Consider the following 25,539-nt stretch of genomic DNA (forward strand, 5'->3'; position numbering starts at 1 on the left):
GAAGGACAGACAGCGTGAAGGTGAAAGTGGCTCTGGTTGCAGTAGAGGTAGTGTGGCACAGAGGAGAAAGCATGAGCACAGTCACTTCTGGGCTGTGCCTTCGGTTGTGAGTGAAGCATGCCTTAAAAAAATTTTTTTTTCCTTTTTTTTGAGATGGAGTCTTGGTCTGTTGCCCAGACTGGGGTGCAATGGCACAATCTCAGCTCACTGCAACCTCTGCCTTCCGGGCTCAAGCGATTCTCCTGCCTCAGCCTCCCGAGTAGGTGGGATTATGGGTGAGCACCACCACGCCCAGCTAATTTTTATAGTTTTAGTAGATGCGGGATTTCACCATGTTGGCCAGACTGGTCTTGAACTCCTGATCTCAAGTGATCCGCCCACCTTGGCCTCCCAGCATGCTGGGATTACAGGCATGAGCCATCATGCCCAGCCAAAATCTTGAGTTTTGTCTTCAAAAGTAGTCTAGTTGGTTGTCTGCTGCCTACTGTTCACAAGTTTATTTTACAATAAAAAAGAATGATCCCCTTCCCCCATCCTCAAGTGACTGATGCTCTTGGAAGATATTCCAGCTATATCCTGAGTAGCACTGTGGAGAGCCCCATTCTGAGAAGCATGAACTTTGAGAAGCAAGGTAAAGCCCAGAATCCTTTGTCTCCCCCATAGCCTTGGCATGGCCCAGACTCCCTCTCCAGTCTTCTCTGGCCACACCCCTCATGCCTGTGCCCTGAGCAAATCCACTTCCCGCTGTTCCTTCTGCCTGGAATGCCAGTCTTGCCCTGCGCTGCTGGGTGGGAGGTTTTCTTTTGTTCCCAAAGTCCCTTGTGTATCTGGTACTGTGGTGCTCTGTTGTCCTGGCTGCTGATCCCTAGACTCAGCACCCTGAGTCAGAACCCACTTCCCTTTTTGGCCTTCTTGCCTCTCAAAGCATTTTTTACCACCTCTTTTAAAGCACTCAGGTTCCACAGACAGTGGTTTGGGCCTGATGGAAATAATGTTTTAGATCCCCAGATATGGCGGAAATAATGTTTTAGACCGCCAGATATGGCAGATTTGTACTGATAAGTCATGCACTTGTTCAGGTTTCCTCTGGTTCCTGGGGGCCCTGAAGAGCACCTGCCACAGGGTGCTTCTGGTTCCATCCGTTGTGGGCATGGCACCCCCTTCCTGGGCTGAGCAGGAGCTTCTGGAAGCTGGGACCATGCTTCTCCTGTCTGTGTGTGTCTCCCCCACAACAGCCTCTGGCCTGGAGTGGGCAGTGGAATATTCCTTGCTGAAATGGAAATGTGTGTGACCCTGGCTCTTGACCTTTCCCCTCTAAGTTTCTCTGCTCTTAACTCCTTGATTAAAATGTCAAGTAAGCAGGGATCTGTAAACCCATTTTTAATTCCATGGGGAGTGGAACAGGGCTCCATTTTAAATGCCCTTTTGCTGTGGCTGGCATGAATAATCATCTCTTAAATGACACGCTTAGAGAATGGAAAAAGTAAGACTCTGTGTGCAGGGAGTGGAGGAGGCCACCCCTGCAGGGATCTAGTAGTCACTGTTTTTTCAGCACTGCCCCAGGGGAGTTGGCAATTTAGGCAAGGGACCAAAACATGCCATTAATCAACAAAACATTGGTTCAGAAACTGTGGAACATGTAAGCTAGAAGCATCCTCAGAGGTGCTATTGAATGTCCCTCCACCTTTTTTGTTTGTTTGTTTGTTTGAAATGGAGTCTTGTTCTGTCACCCAGGCTGGAGTGCAGTGGTGCGATCTCGGCTCACTGCAACCTCTGCCTCCCAGTTCAAATGATTCTCCTGCCTCAGCATTCCGAGTAGCTGGAACTACAGGTGTGCACCACCATGCCCAGCTAATTTTTGTATTTTTAGAGATGGGGTTTCACCATGTTGGCTAGGCTGGTCTCGAACTCCTGACCTCAGGCAATCCGCCTGCCTTGGCAGTGCTGGGATTACAGGCATGAGCCACCATGCCCGGCCTAAATACCCCTATTTTAGAGATGGGGAAATTGAGGTCCAGGGAGGGAGGCTGCTGTCTGAGGATACACCAGGAAAAGATGTCACAGCCTGCCTCTCTAAGTCTGACAGAGTCCCAGGAGGAAGCCAGGCCACCCCAGACAGGGTGACCAAGCATCCGGTTTGCTTGGGACTGAGGGAATTCCTGGCACGTGGCATTGCTAACACTGATACAGCCTCAGGCAAACACCGGTGGTGGTCATCCTACCCCTATGGGTCATGGGTCATGGTTTCTCTCTCTGGCTGTACAGCCTTCCAGACAAGTTCTAGAAAAGAGTGAAAAAGCAGAGGTATCTGAGGCCCAGTCTGTCACTTGGACCCAGCAGGACCAATGGTCCAGCTCGCAGTGAGGTGGGCCACCAGGCCTAAGGTGGCTGAGGCTCTAAAGTCCCAGTGTCTGCCTTGCTGGGCACTTCCCCCTGGGCCTCCAGCTCTGCCTGTCTTTGACTGTTGTGCTCTATCTGTACAAAAGACATGATTTTTAAAATCTCTCTTGGGCTATTTAACTTTGATCTCTGTAAACATTTCTTTCAATAAATGTACATCCACATGGTATGTATTTTGAGAGGCTCTGTTTAGCAATGTGCTGGCAAGTCTTTCTGATGTTCTGCAATTTAGGGAAATCCAGCTAGCTCTGTTCCTTGCTCTCTGTGTGACCCTGAGTAAATTCCCACATCTCTCTGAGTCTTGGTTTCCCCATGTATGAAGTGAGAAATGCTAGTATCTACCTTGTTGAGTTGCTCTGAGAAGTAAAGAAGAAACAATTGCAAATTGCCTGGCACCTAGTAAGCACTCAGTAAAAGATAGTTTTTTTTTGTTTGTTTGTTTTTGAGACTTTTTTGGTTTTTTGAGTCTTGCTTTGATGTCCAGACTGGAGTGCAGTGGTGTGATCTCTATTCACGGCAATCTCTGCCTCCTGGGTTCAAGTGATTCTCCTGCCTCAGCTTCTTGAGTAGTTGGGATTACAGGTGGATCTCATCACACTCAGCTAATTTTTGTATTTTTTGTAGAGACAGGGTTTCACCATTTTGGCCAGGCTGGTCTTGAACTCCTGTCCTCAAGTGATCTGCCCACCTCGGCCTCCCAAAGTGCTGGGATTGTAGGCATGAGCCACTGCATCTGGCCAAAATGTAGCTGTTCTTATCTCGACTCCCTGGTGGCTCTAGGTCCAGTTGGTCTCTACCTCTGAGGTTTGGAGGAGTCAGCCAGGGCTTAGTGAAAGCACTGGGATCCTCTGTGGATAGAAATTTCAGATTTCTCCTCCTGGCTCCTGCAGGTTCAGAACTTAATTCCGCTGTTAAATATGTATTAGTTTCCATGCAGAGGAAACTAATAGGCTTTTCACCGGAGCTTCTTTTCTTCTTAAATTCTCAGAACAGAGCTGGATTCTGAAGGAGGCTCATGTCTTCTGTATACAGAGCTGCCGTAATCCAACAGTAAGGGAGACCGGACGTGGGCAGGTGGAGGTGGAGTCAATGGAGGAGAGCAGGGCTGTGGGGCAGGACACTGGTCGGGGCACCAGGAGGCAGGGCTTGTCCCAAGTCCACCCCACATGTGAGAGATGTAAGCAAAGCCCTTTCCTCTCTGGGTCTCTGCTTCCCCTCTGTGAGATAAGTAGGTCAGAGTCAGTGATCTCCAAGGCTCTATCTAGGTCTTGATTCTTTGACTCTAGGCTCCTATATCCAGCCCTGTGCTACACACACAGTAGGCATTGATAAAGATGACATTTAATGATTGTTTAATGAATTGATACATGGGGCAGGGGACGTTGCTAACACTCATGGGGACTTTGACCCTTCCCTTTCTCTTCCATGGGAAGGGTCTGGCCCTGGTGTGACATTCACTTTTTTTTTTTTTTTTTGAGACAGATTCTTACTCTGTCACCCAGGCTGGAATGCAGTGGAGCAATCTTGGCTCACTACAACCCCCACGTCCTGGGTTCCAGTGATTCTCCTGCCTCGGCCTCCCTAGTAGCTGGTATTATAGGTGCCCACCACCACGCCCAGCTAATTTTTGTATTTTTTAGTAGAGACAGGGTTTCATCATGTTGGCCAGGCTGGTCCCGAACTCCTGACCTCAGATGATCCGCCTGCCTTGGCCTCCCAAAGTGTTGGGATTACAGGCGTGAGCCACCATGCCCTGCCGTAGGCACTTATTTGCTATCCATCCCTGGCAGCACGGTCCTGAAGAGAAGTGTTGAGGGCCGGGATATCTGTCTCCCCTCCCTGGGGTCCCAACCCTGACTTTCTCCTTCCAGGGGAGGAAACCTCTCTTCCAGCTGAGCTCCTCTGGAAAGCAACCAAGAAACCTCAACTCCTTTTATTCAAATAAACTGGTCTGTAGACCAAGGCTGCCCTACCTGATTTCTAGGATACCTGCAAGAGTGACTCTGGTTAGCCCAGGATGCTCAGGGCCCTGATGGCAAGAATGACCTTGACAAAAGAGCAGTTCAGGAGCTCTGCTGTTCTTAGAACAGATGGGGTGGGCTCGCTTTCCAGCTCAGGCTTCCCTGTGGGAGCTCTCACCTAAACTCACTGCACTTAAACTCTTTGCAACTGTTCCAAATCAAAAGGCGAGGCTCTCAATTCATACAGCAAAAGTTAGATGATGGCCATCGGTGTTTCCATTGGGAAGAAAAGGGATTATCCATCCTCATTCACTGGCCACAGCCAGTCTTCTTTCTCTTTCTCCTGTTATGATCAGCTCTTCCCCATTTGGGGCTTTCACTCTTGAAATTGGTTCTGTCTCTCCAGGACATTCTGCCCCTCATCTCCTGCCTCAGGTGACAGCCCTCGGGGCTCAGCTGAAATGGCACTTCTTCAAAAAGGTCTTCGCTGACCTCTAATCTAAAATAAGTGTCTCTACCACAGTTTTCGTTTGAGTTCTCTGTTCTTTTCCAAAATAATACTCACTGGCATTGGTGTTTCTTTTTTTGTTTATGTATGTCTATTCCAAGTTTCCCCTACTACAGTTAACGCTTATGGGGCGATGCCTTGCCTTTTTCATCAGTCTATCCCTAATATCTGGTCATCTTTTCATTTCTTATAATCTCTTTTTTCCCCTTTTTTGAATTAATATAGTCTCACCAGTTTTCTTTTCTTTTTCTTTCTTTCTTTTTTTTTTTTTTTTTTTTGAGACCAGGTCTTGCTCTGTTGCTCAGGCTGCAGTGGTGTGATCATAGGTGCCTCAAACTCCTGGGCTCAAAACAATCCTCCCACCCCAGCCTTCCCAGTAGCTGGGACTACAGGTACATGCCACCATACCCAGATAATTTTCTTTTCTTTTCTTTTTCTTTTTTTTTTTTTTTTTTGAGACACGATCTCACTCTGTCACCTAGGCTGGAGTGCAATAGCGAGATCTCAACTCACTGCAAGCTCCGCCTCCTGGGTTCAAGCAATTCTCCTGCCTCAGCCTCCCAAGTAGCTGGGATTACAGATGCCCACCACCACGCCTGGCTAATTTTTGTATTATTAGTAGACAGGGAGTTTCACCACATTGTTCAGGCTGTTCTTGAACTCCTGATCTTGTGATCCGCCCTCCTTGGCGTTCCAAAGTCCTGGGATTACAGGAGTGAGCCACCGCACCCGGCTTTTTTTTTTTTTTTTTTTTTTTCTGAGATGGAGTTTTGCTCTGTTGCCCAGGCAGGAGTGCAATGGCACAATCACAGTCTTGGCTCACTGCAACTTCTCACCTTCCGGGTTCAAGAGATTCTCCTGCCTCAGCCTCCTGAGTAACTGGGATTACAGGTGCACACCACCATGCCTGGCTAATTTTGTATTTAATTTTTTTATTTTAATTTTTTTTGTAGACGCTGGGTCTCATTATGTTGCCCAAGCTAACTAGCCCGCTTTATTTTAGTTAGTTGTTATGAGGCATATTTTTATCTGCGTCTATTTTAGGTGTTTCTCTTATAAACTTGGTTTTGTTTTACTTTTAATCCAGCCTGACAATTTTTTTGCCTTCCTAGTTTAGTTCATTCACATTTATTATGGTTTTTACTGTAGTGGCTAGATATGTTTCTATCATATTTGATACTTTATCATTATCTTTGTTTTTCTATGTTTTAATTTCCTCTCTTTTCATTTGGATTTAATTATTTTTCTCATTCCTTTTTTTCCCTCTAGTAGTTGGAGAGTAGTATACTCTACATTTAGTCTTTTAATAACTATCCTATAATGTTCAACATTTGTTCTTGTATCTCAAGCTTATCTGAGGCTCATTTTCTCTTTTTCTGAACTATTTCCTTTAAACATTCCTTTAGTGAAGGTTTGTTGATAAACTTAATTTTCCTTTGTCTGAAAATGATCTGATTTTCTTATCATTCTTGAAATATAGCTTCATTAGTTTAATTGTAAGTTGATTGTTCTTTTTATTCCTGCTCTTTGAAGACATTATTCTACTGTCCTCTGGTTTTCCATCCTTGCTTTTGAGAAGTCTGCTATCAATTTAATTGTTTTGTTTTGTTTGGTTTGGTTTGGTTTGGTTTTGAGACAGCGTTTCACTCTTGTTGCTCGGGCTGGAATGTAATGGTATGGTCTCCACTCACTGCACGCTCCACCGGGTTCAAGCAATTCTGTCTCAGCCTCCCAAGTAGCTGGGATAACAGGCATACGCCACCATGCCTGGCTAATTTTTGTATTTTTAGTAGAGACGGGGTTTCACCAGGTTGGTCAGGCTGGTCTCAAACTCCTGACCTCAGGTGATCCACCCACCTTGGCCTCCCAAAGTGCTGGGATTACAGGCGTGAGCCACCGCGCCCAGCTGATTTAATTATTGATTGATTTTAAGTAATCTGTCTTTTCCCTCTGGCTGCTTTAAGTTTTTGTTTGTTTGTTTGTTTTTTAAGAGACATGGTCTTGCTCTGTCATCCAAGTGGAGTACCGTGGCCCAATCATAGATCATAGCTCACTGCAGCTTCGAACTCCTGAGCTGAAGTGATCCTCTCATTTTAGCCTCTCAAAGAGCTGGGACTATGAGTGCACACAACCTCATCTGGCTAATTTATTTTATTGTATTTATTTTATTTTATAGAAACAGAGTCTTGCTTTGTTGCTTATGTTGGCCTTGAACTTCTGGGCTCAAGCACTCCTCTTGCCTTGACCCCCCAAAGTGCTGGGATTGCAAGTGTGAGCCACAGCACCTGGCTCCTTCCTATTTTTGTTAGCCTTTTGTTTCTTACTTATGTTTTCAAGTAGATCTTTTATTTCTTTAAACTAAATGTTATTATAAGTCTAATCATAGTAGCTTAAGTTTTTATGGGCATAATTATGCTGTCAGTCATGTCTGTTGATGTCACTTCTGATTGTGAGGTCATGTTTACATACACTTTATATCTAGGAATTCTTTGCCATCTGGATTGAGGGCAGTCTTCACCGGAGAGATTTTCATTGTTTCTGCCACTTTTAATTAAGATACAGCTTGGGCAGGGCACAGTGACTCACGCCTGTAATCCTAGCACTTTGGAAGGCAGAGGCGGGCAGATTACTTGAGGTCAAGAGTTCAAGCTGGGCGCGGTGGCTCAAGCCTGTAATCCCAGTACTTTGGGAGGCCGAGACGGGCGGATCACGAGGTCACGAGATCGAGACCATCCTGGCTAACACAGTTAAACCCCATCTCTACTAAAAAAATACAAAAAACGAGTTGGGCGAGGTGGCGCGTGCCTGTAGTCCCAGCTACTCAGGAGGCTGAGGCAGGAGAATGGTGTGAACCCGGGAGGCGGAGCTTGCAGTGAGCTGAGATGCGGCCACTGCACTCCAGCCTGGGCGACAGAGCGAGACTCCATCTCAAAAAAAAAAAAAAAAGAGTTCAAGACCAGCCTGCCCAACATGGTGAATGAAACACTGTCTCTATTAAAAATACAAAAATTAGCCAGGCGTGGTGGTGGGCACCTGCAGTCCCAGCTACTCAGGAGGCCAAGGCAGGAGAATTGCTTGAACCTGGGAGGCAGAGGTTGCAGTGAGCCAAGATCATGCCATTGCACTCCAGCCTGGATGACAGAACGAGACTCTGTCTCAAAAAAAAAAAAAAAAAAGAAAACAGCTTGTATTGTTTTGGACCACATCTTAGCACATGAAGTATATGCTTTAGGCCCTAAAACTATAAGCCAAAGCCACACTATAGTTATGAATTCTCAACAGGAGACTTTTTTGCCCTGGTTGCCAGGGGTTGGGAGGAAGGATGAAGAAAATGGTATAAAATTAGATAATGATGATAATTACACACACACACACACACACACGAAAAACCATTGAATTGTACAATTTAATTAAACAATTTATTTATTTATTTATTTATTTATTTATTTATTTATTTATTTATTTTGAGACGGAGTCTTGCTCTGCTGCCCAGGCTGGAGTGCAGTGGCCGGATCTCAGCTCACTGCAAGCTCCACCACCTGGGTTTACGCCATTCTCCTGCCTCAGCCTCCCAAGTAGCTGGGACTACAGGCACCCGCCACGTCGCCCGGCTAGTTTTTTGTATTTTTTAGTAGAGACGGGGTTTCACTGTGTTAGCCAGGATGGTCTTGATCTCCTGACCTCGTGATCCACCCGTCTCGGCCTCCCAAAGTACTGGGATTACAGGCTTGAGCCACCGCGCCCGGCCAAACAATTTATTGAATCTAATCCTCGACACTGTCTTGGCCTCCCAAAGTGCTGGAATTACAGGCATAAGCCACCGCGCCTGGCCTTTTTTTTTTTTTTTTTTAAGACAGGGTCTCGCTTTGTCACCCAAGCTGGAGTGCAGTGGTGTGATCTTGGCAGGTGGATCGCTTGAGTCCAGGAGTTCGAGATCAGCCTTGACAACATGGGGAAACCCTGTCTCTATAAAAATTACGAAAAATTAGCTGGGTGTGGTGGTGCGCACCTGTAGTCCCAACTACTCAGGAGGCTGACATTGGGAGGATCGCTTGAACCTGGGAGGCAGAGATTGCAGTAAGCTGAGATCACACCACTGTACGCTAGCCTGGGCAAAAGAGTGAGACCCTGTCCCCCATCCCACCCAAAAAAAAGTTAGTTGCCAACATTTAAAAATCAGGAGTTAGCCGGGCATGGTGGCTCATGCCTGTAATCCCAGCACTTTGGGAGGCCGAGGCTGGTGGATCACCTAAGGTTAGGAGTTCAAGACCAGCCTGACCAACATGAAGAAACCCCATCTCTACTAAAAATACAAAATTCCCCGGGCGTGGTGGTACATGCTTGTACTCCCAGCTACTTGGGAGGCTGAGGCAGGAGAATCGCTTGAACCCAGGAGGCGGAGGTTGCAGTGGGCAGAGATCGCGCAATTGCACTCCAGCCTGGGGAACAAGAGTGAAACTCCAACTCAAAAGAAAAAAAAAATTCAGAAATTTTCACTTAAAATCCAGATACCGGTTCCTTTCTAAATCAAGTCAGCAGAACCAGTGATCTTGGGCCTGCACGTCCAGCAGTGGCTGCCCCTTTAGATCAGACATTTAAAAAAACCAGTCTCGGCCGGGCGCGGTGGCTCAAGCCTGTAATCCCAGCACTTTGGGAGGCCGAGACGGGCGGATCACGAGGTCAGGAGATCGAGACCATCCTGGCTAACACGGTGAAACCTCGTCTCTACTAAAAATACAAAAACTTAGCCGGGCGAGGTGGCGGACGCCTGTAGTCCCAGCTACTCGGGAGGCTGAGGCAGGAGAATGGCGTGAACCCGGGAGGCAGAGCTTGCAGTGAGCTGAGATCCGGCCACTGCACTCCAGCCTGGGTGACAGAGCGAGACTCCGTCTCAAAAAAAAATAAAAAAAATAAAAAATAAAAAAACCAGTCTCACAGGCACCTCTGGCCCTTCACTCATCCAGTCAATGGCAGACCTGGGCACCAGAGCTCTTACAACTATACTTGAATCTCTATTCAGCCAATCAAGAAATTCTTCATAAGTCTATCAAAGTGAAAGGTCACATTCAACTGTCTGGTACATAATGGTAAGAGCATGGACCTTGGAGCCTGACAGCTTTATCCAAGTTCAAGCTCTGCCATTTATTAGCTGTGTGACCTTGAGCAAGTTACCTAACCACTCTGTGCCTCAGTTTCCTTATCCTTGTGATGATGACAACACTCCCTCCTTCCAGGATTGTTATGAGACTTACACGAGTTAACATACATGAAGTCTTAGGAAAGTCTCTGGGACATGCAAAATGAGAAGAGTTACAGAAGGAAGTTGACCGTGGCATTGGTAACTGGAGGCTTTGAAGGTGTCCAGGAGTGTGTGTGAAGCCCAGCACTGCCACTAGTTAGCTGTGCGGTATTGGACAAGTCATTTAGCCTTGCTGAGGTCCTTTTAGTACTTGAAGGGCCTCCCCAGAGTGGCGACTCCACAGATGGCTACTATGTTCATTAAGTGCCTGCTAACCTCTTGGCTTCATTCCGTAGCATTCACTAGCCCTGCTTCCCACCCCTTCCAGAGCTGGGGACTGGATACTGATCTGAAAGAGGGCTGAAAAGAACAAAGAGGCTCTGCTGGGCACAATGGCACCATTGTGAGCTCACAGGGCTCACAATTTCCTTTCTGTCCTTTCAACCTGAAGGGATGCCATTTGGGGCCTGGGTGGGAATGCATGGGGGCCCATACAGAATTCCACCAGCCGACTTCAGGGAGGGTCAAAGTTGTGCAGGATGCCAGAGGAGGGACAGCCTGCAGGATCCTGTGCAGTAGTCTCCTTGTTATGTAAATGGAGAGCCTGGAACTCCAGTGGGATGGAGACTTGCCTGGCACCACAGGGCAAATCAGCAGCGGACTTGGTGCTGGAAACAGAGCCTCACATGGGGGGCAGCAGGGGGCCCCACTGCTCCAGGCCATACCTTCCCAGAGGACATTTGAGACATTTTGACTCCAGACATTTGACCTTTTCTCCTTATGGAGTTGTCTATTCTATCATTAAACACACTGACAAGATGCAGCAAAACATTTATCTTGCAACTTAAATAAATATTTAGAAAATACCTAAACCCTGATAATCTTGTTTTGTCATGTTTTCCCTTCCTTTTAAAATAACAGCTTATTAAGATATAATTTACATACCACAAAGTTAACCCTGTTAAATCGTACAATTCAATGGTTTTTAGTGTATATATGTGTGCAATCATCATCATTATCTAATTTTATACCATTTTCTTTATCCTTCCTCCCAGCCCCTGGCAACCATTAATCTACTTTCTGTCTCTGTGGATCTGCCTCCTACATGGAATCATACAATATGTAGTCTTTCGTGATTGACTTTTCTTCACAGAGTAGAATGTTTTCAAGGTTCAGCCATGCTGTAGCATGTATTAGTACTTCATTTACTTTGTGGTTGAATAACATTCCATTATATAGAATATAATATTACAGAAGATTTTATGTCTCTACTCATCAATTGATGGACATATGGTTTGTTTTCACTTTTTGGCAATTTTGAGTAATGCTCCTATGAACATTTGTGTACAAGTTTTAGTGTGGACACGTTTTCATTTCTCTTGAATCTCTACCTAGGAGTGGAGTTGCTGGATCATATGGTAACTCTATGCATAACCTTTTAAGGAACTGCCATACAATTTGCCAGCTGCACCATTTAACATTCCTACCAACAATGTATGAAGGTTCCAATTTCTCCCCATCTCTCCAACACTCGTTATGATCTGTCTTTTTCATGCTAGCAGCTTGGCAGCAGTGTGGCCTTTCCTTGACTTTCAGGCTGCTCCCTTGTCATCCCCACAATGCCCCTGAATCTGCCTTGGTTGCCCCCTCCCTTACAATCCAACCTTATGTGATCTACAATACCATCTCCTCGATGTAAATGAGACAACTGGAGAGCTCATGACACCAAGCCGCTAATTTAACCGGCATCCCAGGCACAGTGGCTCATGCCTGTAATCCCAGGACTTTGGGAGACCAAGGCAGAAGGATCTCTTGAGACCAAGAGTTCCAGACCAGCTTGGACAACATAGGGAGACCCCATCTCTACTGAAACAAACAAGTAAATAAAAAATAAGAATTAGCCAGGTGTGGTGGTGGGGGCCTGTAGCCCCAGTCACTTTGTAATTCCAGCTACTAGGGAGGCTGAGGAGGAAGGATCTCTTGAGCCCAGGAGTTCAAGGCTTCAGTGAGCTATTATTGCGCTACTGCACTCCAACCTGGGTGATAGAGTGAGACACTGACACTAAAATAAAAATAAAAAAATAAATGAAAGAAAGAAAAAAAGGGCACCCATTAAGGGTAGAACACAAGTTCGGCTGAGTTCACAGATTGCTAGGAGGAAGCCAAGTGTTCTATGTGCCAGGCAGCACGTACCACACATATTCATTCACGCAGTCCTCACAATGCTCCTAAGAAGTAGGTAGGCAAAAATGCTCCTAAGAAGTAGGTAGGCAATTTTTAATGTCCTGTGGTTTTATGAGTGGCCTGGTCAGGATTTGAACCTAGGTGGTATCACCGGGTGCTTCCTCTCCGCACTAGCCATGGCAGAGGGACTGTGTTGAGTCAAAAGGGAGTACAGTCAAGTGTGGGTGTACGAGAGAGCACATTTGCCTTCCTGGTAAGCTGTAAGGCCTTCCTGGAGGAGGTGCTTCCTGATACAGGTCTTCCAGGATAGAGTTGAGAAAGGAGAGTGGGGAGCAAGTATTCCAAGGTAAGGGAGGAGTGCACTTGGCATCCTGGAAGCTTGAAAGTGCATGACTTGGCCAGGCACAGTGGCTCATGTCTGTAATTCTAGCACTTTGGGAACCTGAGGTGGGAGGATGGCTTGAGGCCAGGAGTTTGAGCCCAGCCTGGGCAGCATAGCAAGACCCCTTCTCTATAATTTTTTTTTTTTTTTTTGGCAGGAGGAGACAGAGTCTCACTCTGTCACCCAGGCTGGAATGCAGTGGTGCGATCTTGGCTCACTGCAGCGTCCACCTCTGGTTCAAGCAATTCTTGTGCCTCAGCCTCCCAAGTAGCTGGCACTACAGGCATGTGCCACCACGCACGGCTAATTTTTGTATTTTTAGTAGAGACAAGGTTTCTCCATTTTGGCCAGGCTGGTCTCGAACTCCTGACCTCAAGTGATCCGCCCACCTTGGTTGGCCTCCGAAAGTGCTAAGATTACAGATGTGAGCAACCGCGCCCAGCCAAATTTTTTTTTTTTTAGACGGAGTCTCGCTCTGTTGCCAGGCTGGAGTGCAGTGGTGTGATCTCCGCTCACTGCAACCTCCGCTTCCTGGGTTCAAGCGATTCTGCTGCCTCAGCCTCCTGAGTAGCTGGGACTACAGAGGTGCACCAACACGCCCAGCTAATTTTGTATTTTTAGTAGAGACCGGGTTTCACCATGTTGGTCAAGATGGTCTTGATCTCTTGGACTCGTGATCCGCCTGCCTCAGCCTCCCAAAGTGCTGGGATTACGGGCGTGAGCCACTGCTCCTGGACAAATTTTTTAATTAATTAAAAAAAAAAAAAAAAAAAAAAGGCCATTGCAGTGTCTCACTCCTGTAATCCCAGCACTTTGGGAGGCCGAGGCGGGCGGATCACAAGGTCAAGAGTTCCAGACCAGCCTGGTCAATATGGTGAAACCCCATCTCTACTAAAAATACAAAAAAATTAGTCGGGCATGGTGGTGAAGGCCGGTAATCCCAGCTACTTGGAAGGCTGGGAGAACTGAATGAAGCTGGGAGGCGGAGGTGGTTGCAGTGAGCCAAGATCGTGCCATTGCACTCCAGCCTGGACAACAAAGCATGACTCCGTCTCAAAAAAAAGAAAAGAAAAGAAAAGAAAGTGCCTGGCTTTGCCCTTTCCAGCAGCTCCGCATGGCTGGAACATCGGTATGGGTTGCCAATCAATTAGGCCCGAGAGGTAAGCTGAAGCTAGACCATAAGCAAGATGTGGTAGGCCTTGTTAAGGAGTTTGGACTTTGGACTTCATCCTGAAGCAGTGGGTAATTTTGCAGAGTTTTAGGGAAATATCAGAATGATTGTGCTGGCTACAGAGGTCTCCACAAATCACTGAGGAGTCTGGTTTAGCTGCAGTTGATATACAGGGGGAGAAGGGAAGGAGACTGGAGTCCAAGGGTTTTCGTGAGTCTCATCTCAGCCGTCTCCATGGTGACACTGGAAGATGGTACAGTTCCTTCTGATGAAATTTCCTTGCTGAAATTTCAAGTGTTTTGTTTCATGCTGGACTAGACCTTGGCTTCACCCCCTTCTCTCTGACACACAGAGGCAAACTGAGTAAGTGAGGGGATGGGGAAAGAAATACTGGGATGAGATGGGGAGAAGCAGAGGGGCCCCGTAGTGCCACCAGCCTGTGCAACCTTGGCCACCCATCCTCCGTTCTCCAGCCCCAGGCCCCTCCAGAACCAGCACCAAGTAAAAATCAAGTTGTGCCTCTCGGGAAGAAGAGCCTTTCTTCTTGTACTTACTCACACAGGCTCTAAATAGGGGACCAGCACTTTTGTCCAGGGTTCTGAGTGATCATCAATTCATGAGCTGTAAGGCTGGGAGGCTCTTTAGTGATCTCCTAAAGCCCTCCCTTACTTAGCCCTCCCTCTGTCTCTTACTCCGCCTTTTTATTTGTAGATGAAGAAACAGAGGCCTGCATTATGGAAGTGACTTTCATAAAGGTTAAAATTCCAAAGAGGCCAGGCGCGGTGGCTCACGCCTGTAATCCCAGCACTTTGGAAGGCTGAGGCAGGCAGATCGCTTGAGGTCAGGAGTTTGAGACCAGCCTGGCCAACATGGTGAAACCCCAACTCTACTAAAAAAAAAAAAAAAGAAGAAGAAATAGCCAGGCATGGTGGTGTGTGTCTGTAATCCCAGCTACTCAGGAGGCTGAGGCAGAAGAATTGCTTGAACCCAGGAGGCAGAGGCTGCGGTGAGCCAAGATCACACCACTGTACTCCAGCCTGGGTAGCAGAGCAAGACTCCATCTCGAAAAAAAAAAAAAAATTCCAGAGGAACGCTCAAAAAATTATAAATAGAATTACATGATTCAACAATTCCACTTCTGAGTATATACCCAAAAGAATTGAAAGCACGAGCTCAAACGGATATTCCCCATACCAATGTTCATAACAACATTAGTCACAATAGCCAAAAGGTGGAAGCAACCCAAATGTTCATCAACCGATGAATGGGTAAACAAAAATTCCCTGGTATATACATATAAGGGAATGTTATTCAGCATAAGAAATGAAACTCTGATACATGCTACCATACGGATGGACCTTGAAGACACTATGTGAAATAAGCCTGACACAAAAAAACAAAAATTATATGCGTCCATTTATATAAGTACCTAGAATACTCAAATTCATAGAGACAGTAGAATGGTGGTTAAATACAAAAATTAGCAGGGCGTCGGCCAGGCGCGGTGGCTCACGCCTGTAATCCCAGCACTTTGGGAGGCCGAAGGAGGCGGATCATGAGGTCAGGAGATCGAGACCTTCCTGGCTAACACAGTGAAACCCTGTCTGTACTAAAAATGCAAAAAAATTAGTCGGGCGTGGTGGCAGGTGCCTGTAGTCCCAGGTACTTGGGAGGCTGGGGCAGGAGAATGGCATGATTCCGGGAGGCGGAGCTTGCAGTGAGCCGAGATTGCGCCACTGGGCTCCAGCTTGGGCAACAGTACATCTCAAAAAAAAAAAAAAAAAAAAAATGGTGGTTGCAGGAGCTGATGAGGGGAGAGGGCAGTGTAAAGTTACAGTTTGCTAAGCATGGAGTTTCAGTTTGGGGTGATGAAACAGTTCTAGTGATGGATGGTGGTGATGGTCACATAATAATGTGAATGTACCTAATGCCATTGAACTTTGCACTTAAAAATGGTTAAGATGGTAAATTTTATGTAATGTATATTTTGGCACAATAAAAGGAAAAAAAAAGAGACTGGGCTTGGTGGCTCATGCCTGTAATCCCGGCACTTTGGGAGGCTGAGGGGGGAGGATTAGAAGGTCAGGAGTTCGAGACCAGCCTGGCCAATATGGTGAAACTCCGTCTCTACTAAAAACATACAAAAGTTAGCTGGGCATGCTGGCGGGTGCCTCTAGTCCCAGCTACTCAGGAGGCTAAGACAGGAGAATTGCTTGAACCTGGGAGGCGGAGACTGCAGTGAGCCAAGATCACACCACTGCACTCCAGCCTGCGTGACAGAGTAAGACTAATTGTTGGCCACATTTTAAAGTTTTATCTTTGCTTTACTTTATTTCTTCTTTCTCATGTACTTTTAAGAAATAACCCTTTTAATATTACAGAAGTATACATATGCATTTTAGAAAAGTTGAAAACAAAGACAAGCAAAAAATTTAAAAAGTAAAATGTTCAGATTCCCACTACCCAAATAACAATTATTAATATATTAGTAAATGGCCTTCTTTTTACCAAAATGACTGATTACATTTATTCTGTAACTTGCTTTTTTCAGCGAAACATCTCCACTTTCCATTACAGTAAATTTTCATCTCATCCAATATTTAAACTATATTCAAGTTTCTCCAGTTGACTCCAAAATCTCTTTGTAACTAGTTTTTCCAGAACAGTATCCAATCTAGGATCACCTGTTGCATCTGATTATTATGGCCCTTTTGTCTCTTTTAATCTAGCAAAAGTTGGCCAGGTTTGGTGGCTCACACATGTAATCCCAGTACTTTCGGAGGCTAAGGCAGGTGGATTACCTGAGGTCAGGAGTTCGAGAGCAGCCTGGCAAACATGATGAAACCCTGCCCAACATGGTGAAATCCTATCTCCACTAAAAATACAAAAATTAGCTGGGTGTGGTGGCACACACCTGTAATCGCAGCTACTCAAGAGGCTGAGGCAGGAGAATCACTTGAACCCGGGAGGCAGAGGTTGCAGTGAGCCGAGATTGTACAACTGCACTCTAGCCTGGGCCACAAGAGCAAAACTCCGTCTCAGAAAAAAAAAAAAAAAAAGAAAAACTAGCAAAAGTCGTTAAAAAAATATATATACTTGTTGAAGGTTAATTGTCCTGGAGAATTTCCCACCCTCTGACTTTGTGTTATTGGTTCCTTATGGTGTCATTCATCTTGTTCCTCTATCCTTTGTATTTCCTGTACACTGGAATTAATATCTAAAGGCCTATTGACATTTAGATACTAATTAATCAAAAACATTTTTTGACTAGAATAAATAATTACCATTGATTTTGTGTTGTATCACTGCTAAAGATACACTATCTATCTCGTTGAGGATTAGTAAAGCACTAGCAAAACTCAGATTAATTTCTGGATTAAGGTAATAACAACCTGAACCCACCATCATACAATGAGATTGTCCTTGCATCTACTAACCTGTGTGGTGTTACTTTGACCCTGTAAATATCCAGTTCTCCACCAACTATTAACATATAAAATTAACATAATGGTTTAGCCACAATTGATAACCCTTGTTTAAAAGGATTTGCCACTGCTGGGTGCGGTGGCTCACTCCTGTAATCCCAGCATTTTGGGAGGCCAAGGCGGGTGGATCACCTGAGGTCAGGAGTTTGAGGCCAGTCTGGCCAACATGGTGAAACTACATCTCTACTACAAATACAAAAATTAGCCTGGCGTGGTGGTGCACACCTGTAATCTCAGCTACTCGGGAGCCTGAGACATGAGTGATCACTTGAACCTGGAGGTGGAGGTTGCAGTGAGCCGAGATTGCCCCACTGCACTCCAGCCTGGGCAACAGAGCAAAGACTCTATGTCAATAATAATAAGAAGAAGTGAATTTGCCAAAGTATGCTTTTCTAATCCTGCTTTTTTTTTTTTTTTTTTTTTTTTTTTTGAGACAGAGTCTTGCTCTGTCACCAGACTGGAGTGCAGTGGCACGATCTCAGCTCACTACAACCTCCGCCTCCCGGGTTCAAGTGATTCTCCTGTTTCAGCCTCCCAAGTAGCTGGGATTACAGGTGCGTGCCACCATGCCCGGTTGTATTTTTAGAAGAGATGTGGTTTCACCATGTTGGCCAGGATGGTCTCGATCCGCCCGCCTCGGTCTCCCAAAGTGCTGGGATTACAGGCGTGAGCCACCGCGCTCGGCCTTTGTTTTTTTCTTACGAAGTAGGTTCCCTCATTAACTGGGACTGTTTGGCTACTGTGAAATCGTTTCTACTGGAAAACAGAATGAATCTTTATTTTTTTTGTTTTAGTAGGGAGAGGCTTGGAATAATGGTCCCTTCCCACACTGAGGTTCCATTAGTCTATGGAATAAATGTTTTCACTTTTTAGTTTTGAGCGTGAGCAAACTCTCTACGGTATTTTCAATTACTCGCTGAGACTGCTTTAGTTTTCCAATCTCTTGTGTGAACACCATGGTATGTCTTAGTTGAACCACTGTCATGCCAAAGAAAAGAATTCCGAAAATCTCTAAGTCACACGATCTCAAGAGGCCAGCCAGCTCTGCAGCTGGGTTTTCAGTTCCAATCGTTTCCAGAGAGTGTGCAGGAAGTTTCTCCCGAGACTTCTTTTGCAGTGGGCCACGAGGGTGCTGAGAACATCTCCGGTCCCCGCGCTGCAGGGGGTGGGCGCTCTGCCTGCGGGAATCTTTCGGATAAACTGGAAGCACCCCCACACTCACTCGTATTCTCCAGGCTGGAGTCGGCATCGCCTTCCTTGGCCCGCCTTACCTTTAAGGAAACGGAAAGGTGCTGACCACTAGAGGGCTGTTTACACATTTTTATTAAACAACAGAAGTTTGTGCGCACAGAATCAGACATGAAACACAAGTTTTAAAAGTCGTGGAAAACTTTGCAAAAAGTACATATACATGTATATAAAATGGAAAGATCGTTTGATACGAAATGCAATTTCTTGGAGCAAATCAGAACAATCACATTCCTTTGAAAAGATCTAGAAAGAAGGCGTTCTTGCGACTGCCCGGCTAGCTCAGTCGGTAGAGCATGGGACTCTTAATCCCAGGGTCGTGGGTTCGAGCCCCACGTTGGGCGGCGTTCATTTTGCTTTCATTTGGCCAACTTCAGGTCCCATCAATGTTAGTAATTTCACCAGTTTCAGTTCTCATCAACGGTAATAACAGACTTCAGCCTGGATGGTCTTATTTTCAAATAATTCAATACATACAAAACTACTAAAACTAAACTAACTTAAAAAAGGAAAAATGGGCCGGGCACAGTGACTCACGCCTGTAATCCCAACACTTTGGGAGGCCGAGGAGGGTGGATTACGAGGTCAGGAGTTCGAGACCAACCTGGCCAATATGGTGAGACCACCCCCCACACCGTCCCCCCGACCCCGCACCGTCCCCTCACCCCGCAACGTCTCTACTAAAAATACAAAAATCAGTTGGGCGTGGTGACAAGTGCCTGCAGTCTCAGCTGCTCAGGAGGCTGTGGCAGGAGAATCGCTTGAACCCAGGAGGTGGAGGTTGCAGTGAGCCGAGATCGGGCCGTTGCACTCCAGCCTGTGCGACAGGGCAAGACTCCGTCTCCAAAAAAAAAAAAAAAAAACAACAACAGTGAAACCAGAAAATTTCATCTTGTAAATTACGCAGTTAAAGGCTATCTGCCGTAGAAAAGTATTTGTTGCTGAGTGGCCTGCTTGAAGGGCAGCCGAACGCCAAAGGTTAGGGCATAAGAAGACATTAAAATTCACGAAATTGTAGAGTTCATAATATTGCCGAAGTAATCTCTGTTAAAACGCTTGAAATATTTTTTACTTAATATTATGTGATATTGAAGATTAGTTTGGAGAACAATTCTGCATATTTTTAAACCACCGTTAAGATTGTTTTGGTGATGAACAAATATGGTGGTTATTGTGAGCAGAGCCTTAGAACTTTTTTATCCTTTTTTTTTTCTGAGTGCTTCTATGTAGATACCCTTTTTCACTTCTTTCTTTCTTTCTTTTTTTTTTTTTTCTTGTTTTGAGACGAAGTCTGGCCTTGTGACCCACGCTGGAGTGGAGTGAGTCAATCTCGGCTCACTGCAACCTCCACCTCCCGGGTTCAAGCGATTCTCCTGCCTCAGCCTCTTGAGCAGCGGGGACTACAGGCACAGGCCACCACACCAGGCTAATTTTTGTATTTTAGTAGAGACGGGGTTTCACCATGTTTGCTAGGCTGGTCTTGAACTCCTAACTTTGTGATCCACCCGTCTTGGCCTCTCAAAGTGCTAGGATTACAGGCGTGAGCCACCGCCCCCGGCCAGAAGCTCACTTTCTTTGACCAAAACTATTGTATGTTGACAGTTCCAAGTTTTTTCCTCTACCTAAATATTTTTAGTCATTCCTAGCAATTCTCAAATGTTCTCCACAATTACTATATGTTATCTCATCAATTCAAAATACAGTTTCAGACCTTGGAAGAAAGATATTAAAAAATTTCAGCATCTGGCCGGGCGCCGTGGCTCACGCCTGTAATCCCAGCACTTTGGGAGGCCGAGGCCGGCGGATCACGAGGTCAGGAGATCGAGACTATCCTGGCTAACACGGTGAAACCCCGTCTCTACTAAAAACACCAAAAAAGAGCCGAAATTGCGCCACTGCACTCCAGCCTGGGAGACAGGGAGACTCTGCCTCAAAAAAAAAAAAAAAAAAAAAAAATTTCAGCAAATTTCAGCATCAGAAATGAAGATACCTAAACACCCCCATTATTACAGATGCATAATTAATCTCTAGGTGATGGGAGGTGAGGTGAATTTTTTATTTTTGTTTTTTAACTTTTTTTCTGAGACAGAGTCTTGCTCTGTTGCCAGGCTGTAGTGCAGTGGCCTGATCTCACTCACTGCAACCTCTGCCTCCCGGGTTCAAGCGATCCCCCTGCCTCAGCCTCCTAAGTAGCTGGGACTACAGCTCGCACCACCACACCCGGCTAGCTTTTTGTATTTTAGTAGAGAGGGAGTTTCATCATGTTGGCCAGGATGGCCTCGAACTTCTGACCTTGTGATCCACCTGCTTCGGCCTTCCAAAATGCTGAATTACAGGCATAAGCCACTGTGCCAGGCCCGGATTTTTTCCAGAGAAGTAAACCAGGTGGGAAAAAAACCAAATTGGTAAATTGATGAAAGGTCAATGAAAATGTTATATATTAATTTAAAATAGAAGAGTGGGGTTACTTGTGTCCCCCCCAAAATTTATATTTAAAGCGCTGACCCTCAGAGCCTCAGAATAAGATCTTATTTGGAAAAAGCTCTGTTGTAGATGTAATTAGTTAAGATGAGATCATGCCAGAGTAAGGTGGCCTCCTAATCCATTATAACTGGTATTTTTATTAAAAAAAAAAAAAGGGCGGGGGGGAGGAAATTTGGAAACAGACACACAAACCCAGACACCAACATCTGGAAACCTGGGAGAAAGCCATGTGCAGACAAAGGCAGAAACTGAGGTAATGCTTCTGCAAGCTAAGGAACACCAAATGCTCCTGCAAGCTAAGCAACGCCAAAGATTGCCAGCAAACCACCAGAAGCTAGGGGACAGGAATGGCACAGATTCTTCCTCACAGTCCTCAGAAGGAACCAAACCTACCAACACATTTATATGGGATTTCTAGCCTCTAGAACTGTGAAATAATACATTTATGTTTGGCACTCCTGGGAAACTAATACAATCAGTATTCCAGTTGGGAGGTAACTTTGATTTTAAATTTTTTTTTTTTATTATACCTTATATTAAGTAATTGTCATCATCTTCATTCTCGAAAAGTCTTTATGAGAAGCAATAGGTTTTTTTTGATGCAGTCCTAAATTAAGGTCAAGGGAGGAAGTTAGGATCACTGAGCCTTCAGAAGCAGCATTTTAACAAGCTTAATCTTAATGGATATTTTTTCTTATTGTTAGCTGATGATTCATTATGTTGAGTAGTAACTTATTGCTATTTGTACTAAAAAATGCAAAGATATACCACGTCAAATACATTTCATTCCCCCATGGAACTCATATTTGAAGATTTTATGTTCAATTAATCTACAAATGAACACTTTAAGACAGTCTGCTAATTCAATGCAGTCCAGTTTCTTCAACAAGTAAATGGCAAAAAAAGAGAGAGACAGAGATATCTTAATGAAATGAAATGTGTGGATTTTGTTTCCATCTTGATTTGAACCAGTCATAAAGAAACATCTATGAGACAATCAGGGAATCTGAACACAGACTGGGTACTTGAAGATAAGGAGTTGTTTGCAATTAAATGCAATAATGTCATTTAGAGATACATACTATTGTTTATGAATAAAATAGACATGATCTCTGGAATCTGGGTATATGCATTTTTTGGGGGAGAGGAATGAAGAGATATCAATGAAACAAGATTGGCCACATGTTAATAATTGTAGAAGCCGAGTGACCCACACAACAGAGTTCATTACACTATCACCTCTGCTACTGTATATGTTTACATTTTTCCATAAATTTAAATACCATTAGATTATGCAAAAACAAAACTGTCTTAACCTCTGTAGCCCAGTGATCACACTTAGCATCACTAACAGTGGGACAACCAGATATCATGTGCCTACTGATGTAATTTTATGAGAACTGCACAGCGTCACCTTTAAAATACTCTTGTCGAAACACTCAACTTAGATCTAATCAAGCCCTTAGACCTAACTTTACATTTATAGGAAATGTAAGTAACAAGTAACACTGTGAGTAAATAATCGGGTGAATTCAGAATGTCAGACATTCAACAAAGGCTTGGGCTCTTCAGAAAGCAAATACTAATACTAAACAAAGACTAATACCACTACTAATAAAGGGTATGTGTAGGGGGGCAGACTGTATTCGAGCCAAAGGCTTTCCCTCCAGCCCCACTGACCGTCTGGTGAAGCCAGTGAATTCTCTTCTCAGAACGTCTTAAATGCATTTTAAAAAAAAAACAGGCCAGGCGCGGTGGCTCAAGCCTGTAATCCCAGCACTTTGGGAGGCCGAGACGGGCGGATCACGAGGTCAGGAGATCGAGACCATCCTGGCTAACACGGTGAAACCCCATCTCTACTAAAAAATACAAAAAACTAGCCGGGCGAGGTGGCGGGCGCCTGTAGTCCCAGCTACTCAGGAGGCTGAGGCAGGAGAATGGCGTAAACCCGGGAGGTGGAGCTTGCAGTGAGCTGAGATCCGGCCCCTGCACCCCAGCCTGGGCGACAGAGCAAGACTCCGTCTCAAAAAACAAAACAAAACAAAACAAAAAAACCCCCACAAGATTATTAACAAAACTACATTGAAATACAGTTACCAAAATATTTAAAAGAACAATATGGTAATACACATGTTCCATTATTAATGCATTAAATAACAAGATCTAGCAGCAGGTCCAATAACTACAATAGTTTTATTTTATTTATTTATTTATTTTGAGATGGAGTCTCGCTTTGTCACCCAGGCTGGAGTGCAGTGGCAGTGGCGCAATCTCAGCTCACTGCAACCTCCACCTCCCGGGTTCACAGCATTCTCCTGCCTCAGCCTCCAGAGTAGCTGGGACTACAGGCGCCCACCACCACACCCGGCTAATTTTTTGTATTTTTCGTAGAGACGGGGTTTCGCTGTGTTAGCCAAGATGGTCTCCATCTCCTGACCTCATGATCCGCCCGCCTCAACTTCCCAAAGTGCTGGGATTACAGGCGTGACCCACTGCACCCTGCCTAGGAAATGCTAAATTTTAATTAGAATTTGGTGAAAATTAAAATGTAATTTTTGTCTCATCCAACTTCATGGACCCTTTCAATTGTATCCACGGACTCCTAGTTTAAGACCTTCTGCTCTAGGTTTAAAAAGACAAGCTATTTGGCTAGGCGTGGTGGCTCAAGCCTGTAATTCCAGCACTTTGGGAGGCTGGGGAAGGTGGATCACTTGAGGTCAGGAGTTCAAGACCAGCGTGGCCAACATGGTGAAATCCTGTCTCTACTAAAAACACAAAAATTAGCTGGGCATGGTGGTGTGTGTCTGTAATCCCAGCTACTCTGAGGCAGGAGAATGGCTTGAACCCAGGAGGCAGAGTTTACAGTGAGCCGAGATTTGAGACTCTGTCTCAAACAAAACAAACAAACAAAAAAACAAGAGATTGCTCAGTTCTGGGGCATAATTTAAAAAAAAGAGAGAGAGAGAGTTTAGCTGAGAGCAGTGGCTCACGCCTGTAATCCCAGCACTTTGGGAGGCTGAGGAAGGCAGATCACCTGAGGTCGGGAGTTCGAGACCAGCCTGACCAACAGGGAGAAACCTCATCTCTACAAAAAATACAAAAATTAGCAGGGCGTGGTGGTGCATGCCTGTAATCTCAGCTACTCAGGAGGCTGAGGCAGGAGAATAGCTTGAACCTGGGAGGTAGAGGTTGCAGTGAGTTGAGATCGTGCCATTGCACTCCAGCATGTGCAACAAGAGCAAAGCTCCATCTAAAAAAAAAAAAGAGAGAGAGAGATGTAACAATCAAATGCAATACATTGTCATTTAACGGGTCTTGTTTTGAAAAAAGGATGACACAAACAAGTGATGAAATTTGGAGTACTGCATAATTTTAGAAAACAATTGTTATTCCCCATTGACATAGGTTTCTAACAGCAACAAGTTGAAAGCAGACTGCATGTTATTGTGCTGGATGTGATATGGTATTGTGGCATGTAGAAAATGCTTATTTTGGAAGTACATACTAAAGAAACCAGGTGTGTTGGCCGGGCGCGGTGGCTCAAGCCTGTAATCCCAGCACTTTGGGAGGCCGAGACGGGCGGATCACGAGGTCAGGAGTTCGAGACCATCCTGGCTAACACGGTGAAACCCTGTCTCTACTAAAAAATACAAAAAGCTAGCAAGGCGAGGTGGCTAGTGCCTGTAGTCCCAGCTACTCGGGAGGCTGAGGCAGGAGAATGGCGTAAACCCAGGAGGCGGAGCTTGCAGTGAGCTGAGATGCGGCCACTGCACTCCAGCTCGGGCGACAGAGCAAGACTCCGTCTAAAAAAAAAAAAAAAAAAGAAACCAGGTGTGAACGGTCATTATGTGTTTACACACACACATACACACACCACATAAATATATGTTAATATAAGGCATATATGGGGAAATGTTCACAGCTGTTTAATGGAGGTGACATAAAATGTCTTTTTCTTCTTGTTTTTTTTTTTTTTTTTTTTTTTTTAATTTTTCTGAGATGGAGTCTTGCTCTGTCACCCAGGCTGGAGTGCAGTGGCACAATCTCGGCTCACTGCAACCTCCGCCTCCAGGGTTCAAACGATTCTCCTGCCTCAGTCTCCTGAGTAGCCGGGACTACAGTCATGTGCCACCGCGCCCGGCTAATTTTTATATTTTTAGTAGAGATGGGGTTTCACCATGTTGGCCAGGATGGTCTCAAACTCTTGACCTTGTGATTCACCCACCTTGGCCTCCCAAAGTGCTGGGATTACAGGCATGAGCCACCACAACCTGGCTGAAATGTATTATTCTTTTTGCTTTTCTGTATGTTTGAACTTTTCACAATAAAATCTTTAAAAAGTGACTTTAAAAATTTTTTTATTGAAGTATAATGTAGATTTCGTAAAGTGCATTACTAGTAAGTGTACAGGTTGATGGATTTTTACATGTGTATAACATGTAACTCCATCTAACCACACCAGATTAAGATACAGAAC

General features: G+C 45.1%; 1 protein-coding gene and 1 non-coding gene across 2 annotated transcripts in view; both read left to right on the top strand.

The window, feature by feature from the left end:
- Positions 1–516: 516 nt before the first annotated feature.
- MORF4L1 (mortality factor 4 like 1) overlaps positions 517–25,539 on the top strand; it is a 56,244-nt gene continuing 31,221 nt past the window's right edge. Inside the window, exon 1 of the mRNA XM_025389796.1 lies at positions 517–631. Coding sequence (XP_025245581.1) covers positions 517–631 — 115 coding nt within the window. The remainder of the gene's footprint in view (positions 632–25,539) is intronic.
- TRNAK-CUU lies at positions 18,850–18,922 on the top strand. The gene has a single exon. It is a non-coding gene; the product is annotated as a tRNA-Lys (tRNA).

Source organism: Theropithecus gelada, chromosome 7a (assembly GCF_003255815.1).
Source record: "Theropithecus gelada isolate Dixy chromosome 7a, Tgel_1.0, whole genome shotgun sequence".
Lineage (NCBI taxonomy): Eukaryota > Metazoa > Chordata > Mammalia > Primates > Cercopithecidae > Theropithecus > Theropithecus gelada.